Below are 19,851 nucleotides of genomic sequence, written 5' to 3'. Positions count from 1 at the left end.
TCGATTGACAGATGATCTACATTTCTGCGGTTTTCGTGTGGTATATCTTTGAGAAGCGAGAAGAAAAAAAAAGCAAAACAAACCGCCCGGAATATTTCATAATGCAGGCAGCAAACTAACAAACTGTCGCCATAGTTTGTTGCGGTTATGCCAGCACCAAATGGAGGTCGCAAACGCACCTGTCTATTGGGATGAATTTATTTTCAATCTTCGTACGATCTCGTCTCCCACCGGGGATGATGTAAAGACGGCGGTGCGGCAGAAACCTTACAGCTCACTTATGGCGTGTCGCAAATGATGAGAGAGAGAGAAAAAAGTAAAAGATTTGTTTAAGGACATTTCGTGCCTTGGGCACCAAAATTTGTCAATCGCAGGGCCAAAGTATTTTGTTTTCGTCCAAACCACAAATGAACCGCACCAATTGCCTTCGGTTTGGGGAGGAACCGCACGAACATGCAATTGGTTTGAGGGCAAATGGCTCTAAAACGGACGCTATTTCTGCAAAGCTGACCATTAACTTAACTTTGTAGCCAACAAGTTGACAAATGCCGCGTCGCTTTTTGGACGCGGGAAATAATTGTTGCACGGTGATATTTTAAAACCGGGGGCTTGTAACAACGCTTCCATGTGTCGAACGGTGTGACGGATCGTGGTAATTGTTAACATTCGGACATCGTAATTTGCCATTGAGAAGACAATCGGTTGTGTGTTGCAAGGTTGCAAGGGAAGCGTTGCGTGCGAGGCGCGTGTCAATCGATTTAGTTCGAAATCCGTTGCCGGTGGTGCACGCAAAAATCTCTTCAATGTCATTAAAAGCTGCCACGGGTGGGGTCCCATTCTGTGAATGGAAGTTTGCCAAATTTGCACTGGTCTGCAGATTGTGTTTCGAAGCGAAAACAAATAGCATAGGGCTATCAAGATAATGGTCGATGATGGACGCTCCAGGAGATAATCTCGGGACAAAGTCTTTGTGCAGGTCGTCAGCGTCATCATTATCGGGCTAATTTCGACGAGGTGAAATAACGACGCTTGCAAACACTTGCTGAACACCGACACAAGCTGTTGATTGTAATCATTCGTTCCGTAAGAAGTGGAAAACATTCGATTTCACTTGCGGTTTCTGCTTTGTTTGTTTACCAAAACCGTAGTCCAATAAAACGGCAAAGGTATCGTATCAGTAACCCAAACAATTGATGATTCCCGATGTGAAGTAGATTTGAACAAACTCGATAGTGATCGATGAGGAAGATTCGCGTATCGGGACTGTTCTATTTTGGGTTCATTTCGCTAGTGTTGGAAGATATCGGTGGAAATATCCTATCGAAATGTTTGGTATGATTTATTAGCGATTTGAAGCAGCACTTGAAGCGGTACACTGTTTCACTGGCGTAGCAAGAAAATATCTTGTGCAAAAGATGCTTGGAATTGTTTAAAATACAATTTAGGAAAGGACAAGTTTCAGTTTCGCACAACTCACTGAACAGCAGATCACGCTCCATCTCACCTAGGATTCAATGTGATGCATTTCCAATCGATATGGGAACGGTTGCGTTGTATCGATCTACGGCAATGTACGTTTCACCCCACTCTCAACATCGCACACGCAAAAAAAACTCACAACGGGGCAAACCCACTGGCACATTAAACGAAACAAAACACAGCAACAAAAAATCACTTCCACTTGAAATCACCTTTTTGGTGTGTAAATTTTTTCGCAGCTTAGCTTTCGCGCCGTTTTTCACTATCGCACCGAACGCAGAATGCGTCACTAGGGGGAATCGAACGACGGTTACAGCACTAAACACGGGCACTGCATGCACGCGGTCCACGATTCGGGGTGTCCGCGAGCAACAAACATTTTTCCAAGCGGTGCTCTCTAATGCGCTACTGATAATCGCTCGTCCATGCTAGAACAGCGACCGGAATAGACTGACGGTCATGCCGACGCGGTAAACTAGCAGCGGGTCGATGCGATGTAGACTAAGAGTTCGCACCCGTCGCCACCAGTCGCGTGGAGCGATACGCAGCGCCCTCACGCTGTTTCCGGCAAATCAGTGCTCGATCGTATTGATCAAATCGCAGGGGTTTTCGTTTGTGCTTGCTTACAGACTTATGCTGTTCATTATAGGAGTACAGTTTTTTTTTATATATTTTAATTATATTTTAATACTGTTCTACGAAATGTAATTAAATCGAAGATGGTTTAAATATGAGTTTTAGATTTAAGTGTACTTAGATCCTTTCCAGTTTGGTCCAGATGAGATACCACTCACGACCTTCAAAGATCGTCTACACATCTTTCTCCACTAATTTTAATTGCCACAATAAATCATCACCCTGGACTCGTTACTTAAAAGATTTGAAGGTTTTATCATATAGCTTAAAGAAAGCCATAATATTTTTTTACCATTAAAATATTATTCAGTATCAAAGTTCGTAACATTAAACACTAGAAACTGCGGTTAAAAATCACCTTATGCGAAATATCTTTGTAAACGACCCGCAAGTTAATGTGTGAGCGGCCCCCACGATACGGTAGTTTCAACCAATGCGGTCCGCGGACTGAAAGTTTGGAGACCCCTGCTCTAAATCATCGTTTATGTGTCGTATCAAGGTATCGAATACTTATTTTCACGTTAAGAAGCACATTTGAAATTGATATTCATATGTGTATTTCAGGAGATACAATAAAATGTTATGATGACTAATTTTAATGATAATGAAATCTAACGTATTTTTTTTTAAATTTGCAGTTTAGAAATTTAATTTTGCATTCAAAATTCCGAATCCTGGTAATCCGAAAACCGCGTAACTCGGGTATCGCCTATATAGTACTAAAAAACTGTAACCATTTACCTTCAAAAAAATAAATAATTTCGTTCTTTACGTGACTGATTCATACCATTCACACCGACACGTCGAAAACCCCTGCAAAAGTGAATGTGTGACGCATGCGATCAGTGATGCACCGAATCAGGTTTTTTTTTACTTTTTAAGAAAAAATGCTGAGAGACGTGACAATTAAACCAGGTAAATTTTAAGAGGAAGGCTGAGTTCATCCAGAATATTCAGAATTGAATGAACAATCGTTGCTAATATGTACATGATTAGATTGGAAATCCCACATATTATTGCACAATTCTGCAACCTTCGTTTCGGGCATGAACCGTCGTTTTAAAGCTCGATCTGCAGTAGTTTAGCAGTAGCATGTTCTTCAAGGAAAAATTCTTGACATTTTCAAATTTATTCCTACCCGGGTTGTTTTTAGTTTATAATGTTAAACAATGTTGTTTCATTTTTTTCTATTAATTTTAAATTCTTTTAAAGCAGTATTTTTGTTTGTTTTCTGCAGATGATTCCCCGAAGAATTGCTTTGACAGCTGTTCGGGATCATACAAAATTAAATGGTACGCACCACACGCCATAACAAAACATTTGTCACACTGTGTAACTGCCGCCGCATGGTCACAAATATGGCAAAACCTTTCGACGGTTGATGAAGCCGGTTTTCCCACGAGCGTGTTCAGCCCGCGGTTTCCGCGTACGCAGCGCAATGGGTGGATGCATTTTTAGAAGAAGCGTTTGCCGGTGTGCCGTTTGGTACCGGTTCCCGATTCTAACATCCCGCACGCACCACAACGAAAAACGGTTCTTTCCTTTGGGTTAAAAATATATTCGTTCGAATTCTTCGGACGATGACACGCCTGCAGCAGGGCGTAATTAACGTCGGATCGTGGGGTTTCTTTGCATGCCAAAACCCTTTCCTGTGGGTAACACCGTTTTCGGCGCAGCAAGCTGACCGAAGTTGGCAATTGCACCGTCATTTAGCGTAGAACCGGGAGTGTCCGCAAGGGAGGCGATTTCCCGTACCGTTTGGTGACACTTGTTTCGGCTCTGGGGTTGTGCTGAAACTTGCCCCGGGGGGTCCAAGAATGGCTAGAATCGGACGAGCCGGAAATGTGACGTGGGCGATCATCGTGGGAGATTACGAGAGTGTGTTGACTTAACGGGGCGCTGGATAGCATCGCTACGGATGGGCAGTGGCGTTTTGCATTCCGACATTGTGAAAGTGTTGAAAGAGTGGTTCTCTATCAAGTGCAGCTGCCTAGGTCGTTAGGCAAGTTTAGGTGCTAGTTAAGTTTCCGTTGGAAGTCTTTTTAGGGAGGAGTCTTTGTTGGAGGAATGCAGTCTTTTGCGTAATAGAAGCTTGCAGAGATATTGTTTATCGCGGGGATGAGTACTCTGCGCTCAAATTCCACTCTGAATCATCGAGTTGAATTCCCCAACACAATGGATTGTACAGAACACAATCTTTTAATCGTTCTAACAGCTCCAACGAGCTCCAGTTGGATCAAATTCCAACATCTTCCACAGTGTCGTATAAATTTCCACTACGATCAATGTCAATGACAGTGCGGGATTAGGCAAATCTCCGCCCGAAATAAGGCGAACGAGCTGCTACTAATTTATCGCTTTTCTGTTTCCGATCCTCCTCTACTACACGTATCTGCAGGAAGTTAATAAAACAGTAAGCTGATTCCGTTCGTAGATCCCCTTTTTTGGAAGTGTGGTGGCCAGCGTTAGACGCTACGATGTTTATATTTGGCAGTTTTTTCGGTAATTAATTGCACACCACCATCAGGCGGACAGAGGAGGGGCCTCGGGCTAAGCGCCAACACGCTTGACTCAGCTGGTGATGACATGTGGAGCTAATGCTGCTTGATAGTCACCGTACGTAACCCTTCGACAACCGATTAAGTATTCCATTCGAAACGTACCGCGTCTGCCGCCGATTATATGTGTGTCTGTTTGATCGTTTCGCAGGTGATCGTTACGTTCTCCCAAGATGGAACGAAAACCAGCCAGAGGAGTAGCAAGCACGTTCCCTTGCGATTGCTTTAGGCGCCGCTAAACTCCACAACTCCGAGAGTGTTAAGCGGATATTCAGGCGTTTAGTATCCCGGTCAAAACGGAAGTGCATGGGTCGTCAATTTCGTGAATTTATTGTTGTTATCGGTTTGCTTAACAATCGTTTGGAATGTGTGTGCTTGGATGTACTGACATTGTCTCACCGATCAGTCGGATCGAATGCCATCCGATGGCACAGCGTGTAATTAACGATTCGTGACACGATTTCCACCCCGTAGTCTGTGCATATTGTAGAGGGGGTTTATTTTTGCGTCTCTCAAGCGGCACCATAATGCGTCATCTGCATGATGCGTGATCAACCAGTTAATGGTTGCATTGTACATCAGCTATACTTTGTCATTTTTGAGACTGTTTAATGGCTTCCTAGCTCCATTGTGCTAGAACACTTCAATCGAGCGTGCCGTGCGGGATACTCCGTATCCCCTGGGATCGTTTAGGATATTGTTGTTATTCTTCGTTGGAAGCACCACTGTAAAGTAAACCTCACCAGGAGGAAGCTCAACCTAAACATCATAACTAAATCAATAAAATATTATGATCTCTTCATTCGTTGCGGGAGCGGTTTTTTCGTGTGCCCTTCCGCCTAAATGAATTGGTGTGATGCACACACAGTGGGTAAAATGGGACAAAATAAATGGTCGTTGGTTTCATAAATCTTCACACAACGTGCACGTGACTTGTGGGAGCCGGGAGTTGTCAACTCCGATGGCTTGAAGCACGGTTAGTTTGCGACTTGGTGTGGTCACCCGGTTCGGTGTCTTGTTCGGGCCGGGATTTGGGATTATGGGAGGATTGGTTTCTTTTCTTTCTCGCATGGAAGATGAGTGGCACGTGCCGCGACATTATGACGACACTGTGGTTGAACCGTGGCGACTGTGGGTCTCGCACGGTACGGTGCATTTTCTGCTTGTAGAGATGAAAGCGAAAATATGTTCCTGCTGCCTAATGTGCCTGTAAGCTTTTGTTGCATTCTTGCATGTAGGTTTCTAAGAAAACTGTTCTGTCTCTCGATGATTGATGGATTGTTAGTGGTAATCTGCATTGCAACATGTCAACCTGGCTTTACTTATGACAATAAATCAAGTGGACATGTTGTTTAGTATAGTTCTAGGTGAATCGCTCAAAATTGAATCCAAACTTAAAGTTGTGCTCATTTTTTGGAAGAACATTTAAACCAGCAGAACGTCTTGAAGCCTGTCAAGTTGAGTACATTTTCATGCCTCCAAGTATTTATGAAGGGAGATTCTTGGTGAATTCCCGACTCAAACTCAAACGCACCGGAATAAATGTTGGACGTGGGAGTACCAAACACAAACAAACATGCCCAGAAAAACCCCTCAGACAATAAAGAAGATCTCGATTGAACACACTCCCGGAATGATATTCCCACAACAGCAACAACACCAAAAACAAGCAAAACCTCATCATAACAAGCACACCGGGCGATTGGTTTAATTTTAGAACACTTGTTTGGCTATTACGAAGAAAAAAAACTTTCCCTTTCGCTGCGCAAGAAACGGAAGCAAAATACTGCTTTCCGCATTCTTCCGCGATGATGAACGGAACGGAACGGCTTGTTTACAGAGTGAATGCTTACCGAGGGAGTTGCCTTCATTCACCTGTTTGGATGCACGGCTTGACTTATTAATTTCATTTATTTATTGAAGACTCTGGCGGTATCTAATCTCACTGAGCACTAAACCACTAAATTCTTGCACATTTCCATCTTTGCAGCAAACTTGGCACCGTCACTGATAACGCGAGCTGCCCGGAAAGACGGGTGAACCGAAACTGGCAGCACGAGAGAACGAGGACGACGATGTGATGCTGCTGCCCGTGTTGCCTACCATTCAGGCGCGCGCGTACTCCCTAGCTCGAGCTATGAATGAAAACGTACGCATTGCATGTTCGGTTGCGTAGTTACCATGGTAACGTGTGCCGGTGAGCACGATGTGAGATGTGAAGGCAAGTGAGTAGCAGCAGCATCCCAGTGGATGCGAGCATGGCGAGGAGCGTTTTTTAAAGCACGGTCCGACATTTCGCACGGTGTGCATTCCCCTTGGTTGACGTACGGTTCCAAGGGACGATTGTTCGCTCGCCCTCTCCGATGATGCTTTGATGTGTAGAATTATTTTATTACCATTCTGCACCCAGCTGCTGTGACACCGCGCCAGATTCCAGGACCTGCCGTCGACTGCACCCTCCCGAATGTTGCGTTGCTTATCGTGTGTCCCGGTGTGTCAATTTGGTGTGGCGGCTGCGTAAACGAGAATCGGGTTGGACGTTTTTAAGGGGAGCTGTGTGTAGCACCACGATAAGGACGATGGGCCGTGAGATGGGCCGGGGTTTGCAAACAATGGTGCAACAACAAAATCTGACGTTCGACCCAGCACTTTTAGGGGCAGAGGTTAGGTTGTTGCACTCGTGACGAACAAATGAGCCGCAAGCAATGCACCTTCCGACGGTGCAGATCTCCCGCGTGCGGGATGGATTTTGTGCGCTGCGATACACGGTACGGGACAGTTCCGGCCGTCAATTGAATGTGTAATTGAGTTACCTCTCAGGAACGTAAATTTCATCTACCGTTGGCGTGATTGTGCGCCAACTCCTAAGTGGATTTTTTCTTTCCAATAAAAAAAACAGGGGGAGAGAAAATTTGAATCGATACTTCAGCGTGTTGATTGCGTGGCTTTAGCATGGTGCAACATATTGTGCATCGTTAAAGCACTACCGTCTGAGTGGGTTGCGAGTACCTTTTCCCTTTCATTTGTCACCGGTGTAAGCGTTTGCCTCTGGGAGAATTCACGACCGAATATGAATTATTTGTCCTGGGAAACGACAATCGACTCGCGCAGGAAAGTCCCGAGATGTGTGCAGCGGGAAAACGGACCGATAAACACGTTTGTTCTGTTTACCGTGTGCTCGTAAACATAGGAAAAAGGGGGAAATAACTACGTGAAGAAAGTTCTTTTTGGGACGACCCGGGTTGCACAACCGATTTGTAATTAACTTTATAGCGATAATGTAAACCGTTCCGGCGTCAGCTTGCGTTAATGAGTATGCGTACGAATGAGTGGTACGATGGAGGAAGATATTGACGAAACAGGACATTGTGGGCGAAGGTATGGTGAGCTTTACAGCTAGATAGGTAAAGTAATATAAACAATTTACGATCAGCAGCGTTTGTGAAAAGCCGCATTAAAGTGGCCTTTGTGATGAAGTGTGAAACAAGAGAGAGGAATATCACAATATTTCATGATTCCTTAACTCGTTAGTGTCAAAATATTATAAACAATAAATGAATAACTTATGTAAAAACTTTTAAACATAATTTAGGTTTTTAATCACTAATATTAACACTTAATTAACTGAGTCGTTAAGTTTGTAAAGAGTAAAGAGTATTATGCCTTAAACATCTTTACGGTCTCCGATCATGATTTTGGTACACTGCACTACATGGGAACAATAAATTTACAAGTTCTGCATATTATTTTTCAAAATAATTTAGGTTATTAATCACTAATATTAACACTTAATTATCTGAGTCGTTAAGTTTGTAAAGAGTTGAATGACTTAAACATCTTTACGGTCTGCGATTATGATTTTGGTACACTGCACTACACGGGAACAATAATAACGCCTTGTGTAACGTTATGCGTTATCGCTCGATTTTACGCAATTGTATAGAACATCACCAATCTAGCATAAAAGTACTTGCATGGAAGTTTCAGAGGAAAACATGGCAGGGGGGCAACACAGGGTGGTTTGAGGCGATAAACGGTGAGTATAACGGCGTGTGTGTAATACCATTTAAACGTACGATTGGATAATTTAGGATATTTGGGATAATGAAATTGAGGATTAAGGAAGTGCATGAATGCATCTGACAGTAAAATAGAAAGAACTTTATCTGGTGTTTGCGCTCATTTTTTGCCTTATTTTTGAGCTAATTGAACAAATGGTCATTCCTAAAACATTTGCAATTTATACGTGACATTCATATGAATTTATTTCAAAATCAGGAATCTTGAGGAACATGTTTTAAATTCAAAATAACGAACTACCACACAAAGTTCCCGCGGTTCGCTTTACTCTCCGAGAGTGGAAACCGGTTGCACGCACACTCCGAAAGAAACGCTGTAAACAAACCGTCTCTGACACTTGCCGGCAAAGCAGCCCAGTGAAATGCAGGGATGGAAATACAATCTCAGAGAGAGCGACTCAGTTTATGTGTTTGGCTCTTGTGAAACGCAGTGAAACTGGTAGATGTGGGGTAGAAATTGCTCCCTCGGTTAATGCACGCACACAACCATCGCCGCGACTTTTGCCGGCAAGTGTCAAAAACGGTTTGTTTACCACAGCGCTGTAGCAGTGTGCGTGTACAAACGGGCCGCTGTGTGTCGAGCTAGCACGAGCAGGCTTTACGGATCGCTGTGCGTTAGCTTCAGCTTCAGTCGCTTTCTTATTTTTCTGGCGTTCGCACATGGTACGCGGGAGCCGCCGTTCGAATTTATTTCCATTCTGGACGCAACGACGGGATTTCGCGCGCGCGTGTACCGTGAAAAGCAGTTGCGTGTGAAAGATTGCTGCAGTTTCTGGCAGGCACTGCGTGAAGAGAAAAAAAAAACAGGGAGAAAACTGTGAAGTGCCTAAGTGCGTTCCAGTGCAGTTGTTTTGTGGGGTGCAGCATTGTGCAAGGTGAAATAGGTGCTAGGATCGGCAAACACCGTACAGCAGGAAGCTGTCGAAAGGTGCGTGCGTGAGTGTTTGTTGTTTTCTTTCCGCTTTCCCGGCACTTTTGTTTTGCAGCAATTTGGCAAAAAACGGTGCTGTCACACTTTCGCTGGCAATGGAGCAAACGAGCGTAAAACAATTTTAAATGTGAATAATAAAAGTGATACGACGCACGGTGACACATTGCGTGATTGCGAGATGGATCTTAACCGGGCGTTTGCGTTTTCTCTTGACCGGTGGCAAGATCCGACATCAGGTCATTGTCGTTCTGTTGTTTGCTGCAAACAGAAGATCTAGTTCGATCGGTACCGCTATTGAATACGCAATTGGGAAAGTGTTGTATTGTGAGTGAAAGAGATGTCTCCGGCACACCTGTAGCGGTCGAATGCGTCCGAAAGGCGGCGAGAAGGAGACGGCGCGTAGCATCTAAATAATTCTTCGAAGCGAAAGATCAGTTGGAACGGATCAGTTCTGTTTATTCGCTCGAAAGGGAATGGGCCAGCCCTGGGAAAGGTATTTCTTCATTACCACGCTCCCCGACTCTCGTTGCATACACCCCATCAACTGGCAGGGTTGGTTTTTGTTTTTACTCTTTTATGTGCGTCTCGTCCGTCGTTCCTTGCTTGTGAGCCGATTGTTCTGAGACGCATGTTAATCTCCGCATCCTATGCTCGCCCGTCCGCAGCCCTTCTGTTCCTACCATCTGTAGTGTTTTCTGTGGGCAGAATGCGAGTTGCAGACCCAGAACGGGTTGAAAATAGCGTTGAAGATGAAGAAATCTAGTAATCGAGGCGCGTGTAAAAGATCACATTACTCACCAGGCAAAGCGGGATCGGATCGGATCGAACCTCTTTCCATCAAGAATGTAGCGCACGGGTACAGGTGTGTGCGTGATGGGGTTAAGAACAATGTAAGGGCCAAAGAGCGATCAAGCAGAAGGATGATATTACACAATTTTGTGGTGAATAATTAGATTCTATTTCGTTCCACTTCATAAGAACACTCTCTTCTATGATGAAGATGATGATGATGGGTAAATTAGTCATCAAGAATAGGAACAAACCACGCACGCACACACACACACACATCAGCACGATCATAATGATCGTTGCCGTGCAATTACACAATCAAAAGAAAACAAGCGATCAGAAGATGGATGCGTTCTATTTGTGCGCGTGAATGGCCGTTCTTCTTCGGCGGACGCTAGAAGCGAGATAAGAGCCAGATTCGCTGTCCGATAGACAGGTTTAACCTCACACGCATTTTGCGCACACATGTGTGAGAGTGCGTGTTTTGTGTGAAGTTTATTAGTAACGCACCCGCGTGACAGTTTGCATTAGTAATTAGTGTGTTGGTGGCGCACCAGTAGACATGTGGCGGGGTGTGTGAAACAAAACGTAAACGATGACGGTGTGCAGTTCCCACACGGCACGCGGGCACTGTGTTGTTTGCTTCCCCAAGCACGATTGAACCTGTTTCGATCGACGCGACTACGGCTTTTGTAAAGGTTGTATCGGTTCTTATCAAAAAAACCGGTTTTAACCCCAGTCGAGAGTGAACCCGGGTGGCTTGGCGGTTTTTGTACGGTGGAACTACGGTGAAACGATCCGATTTAATGATCGCTAACGATCGCTCATCCTTTTGCTCCTCCGTGCATGGTGTGATTGCGTCGCCATGATCGGCTTTTCCGTTCTGATGATGAGATTCTTCCACATGATCTCTCGCTCCGACTCTTTGGGTAGTTAATGTTCCTTTCCCTTATCTCCCTGATGCCGGCCGGTCATCCTTCGAAAGATTCGGAAGACCCTGCCGCGCGTGTACCGGGATGGGATATCGACGAAAATTGGTTTCTTACGTTTATTGCCTCCTAATGGACGAGGCATGTTGGGAAAGATCATAATTACATGCCACGGCTTGGAGACGTTTTGTACTTTCCCGGCGCGCACATCGGTGTTGGTGATGGTTGGTCTGTCATTATGAGTATTTATTCTTTAGCGGGCAGTTCGTTCTGATCGGTCAACCTTTTGGTCAGTGTTTGTCAAAGCTTAATGTACGTTAAACACTGTGATTTTTTTGTGGTCGAATCTGCATTCGTTTTAAGTTGGGTGATAAAGTAAACATGCTTATCATGGATTGGGGAAGTAAAATTATGCTCGCATGATAAACTCCATTTTGCGTACTTCAATTTATGCAAGCATTGTTTGAACTCTGAGGTAATTTGTTTGCAAGATCTATACTTATGGGGAATTGGTTATTATTGCTGTGTGAACAATAATTGAAGCTTTTAAGCTAATCAAATCTGACCTGGCTACTTGTTTGAAGTACACAATTTTGGTTAAGAATGATATTTGGTGTGGGAACAAGCAATTCATTGTGTTTTTTCAGTAGGTTTTCGTGGCGAACGATTTCGAAATAGTTGACCGACATCGTCCGGGAGTTAACGATCGTTCATAAAACAGTTTTAAACTATTTGCGCAAATTGGATTCCACTGGAAGCTCGATATTTAGGTACCTAAGGATACCTAAAGGCATTATGGCTCTAATCGGGAATATTGTTCAAAAAGAATCCCTCGGTTTATTTGCTGGGAGACTGGACTAGAATTGGATAATAAAACCTCAGAACTCCAGACCACATACATCTGCTGTGACTCGTTGTGAAAAATTAGCCCTGACCTTGCACTTAGCTATTATTATACCTTTTTCTCATGCCAAAATTGTTCAAATCTTCTAGTGTTTTATAGAAAAAATGAATAAAAAATAAATAAATGTCCAAAACTCTTCGAGAGTGGTGTTACAAAGTTACCTGCAAAATGGCAACAAATTACTCAACAAAATGGTGCATATTTGACCAGAATCGGACGTGTTAAATAACGACATAAACTTTCATGTTTCTCTGCGTTGAAAGATGCTTAATGCCCTGTTTACGTTTGCGCTTTTCAGTAATCTTCCAAATCAATACTTAACCGGCTAGGCACACATAATGCACGCGTTTACTTAAACCACATTTATGGTGCATTTATGCCGTTGCATATCATGCAGTTCGTGCACCATCTTGTGTTGTGTGCTAATTACAAAGAGATGCACACAAAACGGATGCCATCACACAGCACCAACGGGTCCGGGCCGGGAAGAAATGATGCGGCCTGCTGTCGCTGAACACTCGTACGTGCACTCGAACCATTGCCGGCCATTCGGTTCGGATCGCAAAATCGCGTCGTCCCACACAGAGGCGGGAGTCGTGCATGGAGGGGTCCACTGCAACGCGAACGCGTGCTAAATACGTGCGTTGTGGTTTGAATTTGTGACACATCACCGCATGGTCCGGTCCGAACACTCTTTTAGAAGCCAAGAAAGCGTGCCAATTGTTGCATTAGACAAACTTTTCATAGCTCTTCTCTTTCTTTTCTTTTTCAGGGGAATTCCTTTTGAGCAACCGCCATACGCAGTGGCATCGTTTGGTTAGTTTTCCTGGTGCCTAAGTACATCGCCTACATATTTGCCAGACGCAAAACGCGCCTTACTGTATGACTCACACCCACTGGGTGGTGTGGGGGGAATGTCGCGAATTCTCAACCTGGGAAAACCGAGCGAAAAGTGTAGCATAAGAGGAATTTAGTAGCGAGTCGACAGACGAGTAAGTCGATCACGCACACACAACGCGCGGCGCAAAAAATCCCAAGAGAGAAAACATCATCATCGGTGCATAGAAGTGCCTGAAGGAAATCGTCCGGCACCTGAAGACGAGACGAGCTGTGTGTGGCTTATGATGCTGATCTGCTATAGCGTGTCATGTTCGTGTGCGTTAGTGTTGCTGTGATACCCGTCCGGTTTTTTTCCCCTTCGATCTGTGTCACGTGAGTAGAATGTGAAGTGAAAAGCCTCGCAGTCAGTGTGTGCGCTCAGAAAAAAAGGAAATCTTGCAAAAAAAGAGATAACAAGAAAAGCGAAGATCACCAACTCCCTGCTTCGAAGGGGTGGTAGGAGAGAGTGCAGTGTTGGTTTTTGTGATATTGTGTGATTCTTTGCGTAGAAGTGTGGCAGGAAGAGAAAAGTCGCGAAACGTAAGCGAAAGAAGTGAAGTGCGCTGAAACTGGGCCCCGTTGGCTCCCTTGGTGGAGAAGAAAAACAAGCATTGACCAAAAATGTGCAGCCTACTTTCGTTGGTGTTGTTCGGGTTGGTCCTGCTGGCTGTACCCGGACTTGCCGGCACACGGCCACAGGAGGTCCGTATCAACAAATGTTGCCGGTTGGGCGAGTTTTACAACGTGACCGAGCGGCAGTGTGTGGCGGGCGGTATCGCCAAATGGGTACCGCGCATCTTCCTACCGGCGAAGGGTCAGCTGTACAAGGACCTCGGATCGGCACCTCCGTTCATGAAGTTTACGGAGCAACAGCAACCGGAAACCTGTCCCCGGCCGACCGTGTACGAAGTCGATTTGGTTACGCTGATGGGCAATGGATCGCTGTTTCTGAACCAGAAGCATGTGCTGGTCCCCGTGCCGGACTACTGCATCGATGAGAAGGTCGCGCTGGTATGTCCGGAACGGCCGACGGATTTGTTCGGAGCGGGAACTGATGGCGGCAAAGGTGGTCAGATGGATTCCCTACAGGCGCCGGAAAAGACGAGCGTTGTACTGAGATGCTGTGGTTCAAACTTCGCCTACGATAGCGGTAACCGAACGTGCTCCAAACTACCCCGGGGTCACGAGCTGTTTGACTCTCGGATCGTAAACTCACCGTACGTGGAGCTGAGCTACGGTTTTCCGGCCTGCAAGAAGCATGCGATTGCTGGGGCGTTTGAAGAATCGCGACTCCAGGAACAAACCGGCTCGGTAACGACCGATTCTGGGAAGATTTTCGCTTCCGGAGAGTTCTGTCTCGAGCATGTCCGGGAGGACGATCGTACGGTGTACGTGTTTACCTGTTCCGAGCACTTCCAGCCGGCCTCGGTACCCATCGCTAACCAGGTAAGAGGAAGCCAACCAACCGAATCAAAGTCACTCAGCTGTAAGCGATAACATTACATTCGGAGCAAATCAATTCCTATTTCTAACACCCTCCCCACATATTTAAGTTACACGAAGGGGATGGTGTCAAATTTTCCACATCATCACCATCGCCCTTGGGCGAAACGTCACCCTTAAGTTCATTTGTCGTTGCCCCTGTTTTGTCCATAAATCGTCATCTCCGATCAAAGCCTCAACGCTTATCAAACTGGCATCGAGTAGCCTTTAGATACCATCTCGCCCGAGGAATGATTTCCCTGCAGTATCAAATCGGTAGCATAAACCATGGCAGCAGGAGGCCATGAGTAGGCAATTGTTGCTGAAACTCCACTCCACTGCTGATGACGATGATGATGGTGATGATTTTAATAACATTCGCAATATTGTTTTGGAGTTTTTATTTCCCTCCGGTCCTCGGCGGGGAAATATCTGTGATGAGAATGCAATAAAAGGGCGGATTCGATGGTTGGGACGAACTTTGTTCGGCAACGAGTAGTTGCAGTGCAAACAAGAGTTGTGAAAAGTAAATGAAACTTTTTGAGGGATGAAATTAGTTTCACTGCGGTTTACGAACCATTGAATATTCAGAGTTTGTTTCATTTGCGCTTTTTTCTGAACCAAAATTATTTTTATTTACGCTTACCGAAGTGAATGGTCGATGAGGAAATACTCAATTTAATATTTTTAGTCAATATTATATTCTAGTTGTACATTTTAATCCATTAAAAATACTGTCAAACTGGATGTTACGCACAGCTGACCCAGAGCGCCCTTTAAGTCGGGACATCAAAAATTTAATCCGTAACGAATAACCTCTATGACATCCGTAGTCCGTATCGTTTTAAACGGCTTAAACCATTTAATCACAATCAGCGTACCCATAATCGTTAAGAACCCACTAAAAAGCAACTACACTTTTCAGCACACAGCACAGCAAGCCATGATTGAAATCGTTAATGCAACGCCTGCCTTCTTCCTTGTTTTCCATCTCACAGGACGGCCGTCTGGTGCTGTACTCTGCCGGTCTGCTCATCTCGACCATCTTTCTGGCTGCCACGCTGGCCACCGGTCTGCTGGTACCGTCGCAACATCACGTGCTTCATTGGCGCTGCCAAACGCACTACGTTGCCTGTCTGCTGGTGGGCGATCTGCTGCTTGCCATCACTCAACTATCCGGCAACTCCATCACCGGTCCGGCCTGCACGATAATAGGTAAGTGGAGGAAAAGCAGCGCGGGCAAAGGGTCAAAATTATGCAATTATGCAAGAGATAGGCTCGACTACCCGCTGGTCCGTCGTCATCGTCGCCAGCAGTGAAGGCGTGTGTGCAATTGTCCTAAGAATGGTAACGATTGTTTTACTATCACCGCTCCAAGACCGCTCCAGGATGGGCGAGATATGCAAGGAGCACCCATTTATGAGGAGAAGGTTATCTATAATTAAGATCTTATTATGTGTTTTTCGCATGCTTGGCAATGTTTATTGGAGCTTAGAGCGAAACGTTTCCGTATTTGCCCAGAAACCGGGCAAGTGACGGGGGTTTTTTTTTCGGTGCGATACGTCCACAATCCAACCGCACAACCAACCAGCTGTGCTCCGGCAAGTGTTGATAATTTATGATTTAAAGAAGCGCTCAAAGTGTGTGCACTCTTATCAACGGTTTTATGGGAGGACAACGAACGACAACGACGGGATGATGATCATGGCGATGATTATGCGAATAGCCGTGTCCCAAGTACGCTGTTGTACCCGGTGTGTCGTTATCAGGAATGCGTTTCGAATAAATTTTGCCCAACAAAACGAGTCGCGAATACGACGCCCCCCCTGTTCCTGTTCCTCCAATTTCGTGTTCTAAAACTCGTACGATTTGGCGGGGCGTTTTTTTCTTTTTTGTTAATGCGGTGTTAGACTAATAAATGTTTCCATGTGCACCACTACGGGGGGGTTTGAAAAATCCACCACCACCGCGGTCAGGCTGTGCGGGATGCTGGTACGATTGTAAAATAGTACAATTTATGCCATAACGTTGCCATTCGGTTCGTTCGTATCGTGGAGCGTACTTTTCGAATGGTCAAATATTTAGCATGATTCCAGCAGCCCGCTTTCCCACCTCCCATCAGCGGCGAGAGAACCCGGTTCATAAATTATAGATCTCTGCTGATAGGATTATGCCGTAAGGAGTCTCAGCCTCGTTCGTGGTTCCTTTCCCGAAACGTACGTAACGTGCCCGGTTTTTGGCGAGATATTCGGGGGAAATTTCTTCACCGGCTCGTCTTCCGACAATTTCCCGAGGCATCTCCAACTCGCTAGGAGCGCTGGAATTCGGATGGATTTATGGTACGCTTGGCTTCGGCCCGGTGTCCGTTGGGTTTTGGGTGAGATTTGCAACCGTAAGCGGACCGAAAACGAGCGACCATTAGAGTGCGCCCCCCCCGGAATGTTCAAGCACGTGGACGTGCTAAAATCAAGCAAAGAGCAATGCATGTAACGTTGGGGCCGAATAGTGAATGTTTGACATTTATTGTATTGTTGCTCTGATTCACTAGTGCCCGTGAATGCTACTGCTGCAACAAACTCCACACCTTGAGAATATTAACTGCATTTTGGTTTTTGGATGAGTTTGCAGTTGAAATATTTATATTATCTTGTACAAACTTCTGCCTCCCATGCCTAGTCGTCTTGGATTGGCTTACTGCCTTCGATGCAGATCCGAAATCGATCCGATGTTTGTATTTCATTTGAATGACAAAGTAGCGCTCATCCATCCGTCTGATTCGTTCCGATTTATCCATCCGTTTCACTCAACCGGAGAAGATTTATGGAACATTTTATTAGACACTGCAGTAAGTTAACTAGTGTCGTCGTCATGCACGTCTAGCACCAGTAAGTTGCCTGCATGAATTGAATAGGAAGGAAAACATCATCCCCTCACACGGTTGAGTCGAAGTTAGTCAAAGTAAAGTTTGCAAATTCAAGGATTTTAGGGGAAACTCTCTCGTTCTCTTTCCCCATTCCTACCGATTTTGTCCCTTTTCTGGTCGGTTCCTTACTGCTATTAAATGTTGCTGCTAGCTTGATTGTACACCCTCTACCGGCCAGACTTACCCAGGGCTAGGATGGCAAGGATACGGATCACCTTCTCTTTCCGAGTGTCGTCTACCGGGGATGCCTTTTTCGTTGCAGTTCGAATTTCAATTTACAGCTCCTGTTGAAGGATGTGGTGCAGGGAACAGTTCTCATGTTTGGGCTGGCGCATCGAGTTCCGGCGAGCCGTCCGTTCGTACTGATGTAATCTAAATCACTGCAATCATTTTACCGGATCATCTTCTCGGTGCCGTTGGTTGGTCCGCCGAGTTTGGGGAGGCAACGATCAGAGCAATGTCAGAAACATTGGTCGAGTTTTCCACTTTCCCGATTTAGTATGAGCTGGGCTTTCGCTTGGGGTCGGAAACGAATGACAAAAATGGGTAAATTTTCCTGAAGGTTTGGTGGAAGGTTGGCATGTTGGTCGGTTGGACTTTGGGCTACAAATACACTTGGAATGGTCGGTTTACTCACAACGATGGAGACGGTATAGGATGAAGCAGAATAACATTTAAACTGATAGATAGGGCTAGAATCATAAATTGAAATCTAAAATTTATGCCTCGTTTCTGCTTCGGATTTGTGTAGTAGAAACGGTTTACAGCGGCGAGTAGATTAAAGGACGGAAATTACTAGTGGAAATTGGGGCCTGCTTGAATGTTGTTGGTGACAACTGTCGGTGTAAGCTTTGCATTTGATTATTAGCGTGGATAAATGCAAAGTGTTTAGAGGATTTATATTACATTACTTGGAACGCTTTCGTCATCATTTTTATATGGAAATGCTAGTGTGCTGTTAATTTTCCATATCCTAATCCAGAAGGGTGCAGATTGGTCCGGTGGTGACACCTCCAGCAGCAAAATCCGTTTGGCAATAAAATTAATCTGCCACATTTGCGCTCGAAAAATTGACCATCGGGAAATTTTTGTGCACGAACATCTCATCCCCTGTGTTTGTTCTCGTGTTTAGGGAGAGTGTTTAAATGCGTAAATGAAATTAATTTAGGAGGATGTCCACCGATTAGCTCAGGGGAGCTATGGGAAGGCATTTAAGGTTAAATTCATGGGGTGTGTTAGGGCGGACATTCCTATCAAGTGGTGTTTAGAGGAACTCGTTACTGAAAGCTAATGAAAATGACTATTATTCTTAAGGGAATTAAACCATTTTTGGAATTAGTTCGATTATATTAATTAAATATGCGATTAAAATATTTTAAGTAATGTATTTGATGTTTCTCGATGAAGTTAATTTATAGAATTTGTTGAGTACCTAAAGCTTGTACATAAATATTGAAGCTTCGGTAGTATATCACGAATTCCAAAGGTGCTTCATTTATATCCTTGGAAAAGTAACTTGTAATCAAATTAGAAATATGGATGGTACAACCAACACTCGATCAATATTTATCTTGACGATGTTCGTCCACCTAATCAACACCATCTTTCTAGGGGCGTGCTAAAAGTTGTTGTTACGCTGGAGGGCCACTGCCGGCGGCGGTATTGATATATTTTATTAGAACGCACTCTAACCCACTCGCCGGTTTTTCGACCGTTTCCAAGTACAATATTATGCCGCAGAGTCCAAACCCCGAGACCAGGCGACTTGTCGATACTTCCGAATTGCCGAAAGGTGCCTTTTAGAACGACTCTCTTCCCTAGCGATTTAGCACCTCCGTGCAACCATTAAAAGCACGTGTCATCACCGGAAATCAAGGAGCCACAGTATAGAAGCAAGGTCTGCGGGGGAATGAGTGCCGACACAAGCTTTTGTTGTTTGCGAAATTGCTTGTTTGCTTTACTATCGACGTACGGAATGTGGAGGCATAATACAGAGGGCGTAATAATACTCTCCTCCTCCGCTTGGGTTTGGATGAAGAAGGAACTTCCTTCCGCCTTCCGTCAAAAGGGCAGCCAGTCCTTAAGTCACCCCGAAGCCCAACCGAAGGCAGACGGCCGTCTTCATATTCCGGATGTGAAGGGTAGCCGCAACCGTTGGTCACTGATAACAATAAACCACCGAGACCGTGCGAAGGGCGAGTAATAATAGTAGCAATCAAACTTCGGTATAATTACCGAAAGTTGTCGTATCCAGTGTACCGG

The 19,851-nt window shown here is 44.9% G+C and overlaps 1 protein-coding gene across 2 annotated transcripts in view; it reads left to right on the top strand.

Annotated features, from left to right (window-relative positions):
• Positions 1 to 13,083: 13,083 nt before the first annotated feature.
• Positions 13,084 to 19,851, top strand: part of LOC128306017 (probable G-protein coupled receptor Mth-like 1) — a 142,382-nt gene continuing 135,614 nt past the window's right edge. For both annotated transcript variants that reach the window (XM_053043688.1, XM_053043687.1), the window contains exons 1-2: positions 13,084 to 14,630; positions 15,665 to 15,881. In XM_053043688.1, coding sequence (XP_052899648.1) covers positions 13,806 to 14,630; positions 15,665 to 15,881 — 1,042 coding nt within the window. In that variant the 5' untranslated portion in view covers positions 13,084 to 13,805. The remainder of the gene's footprint in view (positions 14,631 to 15,664; positions 15,882 to 19,851) is intronic.

Source organism: Anopheles moucheti, chromosome 3 (assembly GCF_943734755.1).
Source record: "Anopheles moucheti chromosome 3, idAnoMoucSN_F20_07, whole genome shotgun sequence".
NCBI lineage: Eukaryota > Metazoa > Arthropoda > Insecta > Diptera > Culicidae > Anopheles > Anopheles moucheti.
The sequence above is the reverse complement of the archived record's forward strand: the minus strand, read 5'-3'. Positions and strand labels throughout refer to the sequence as shown.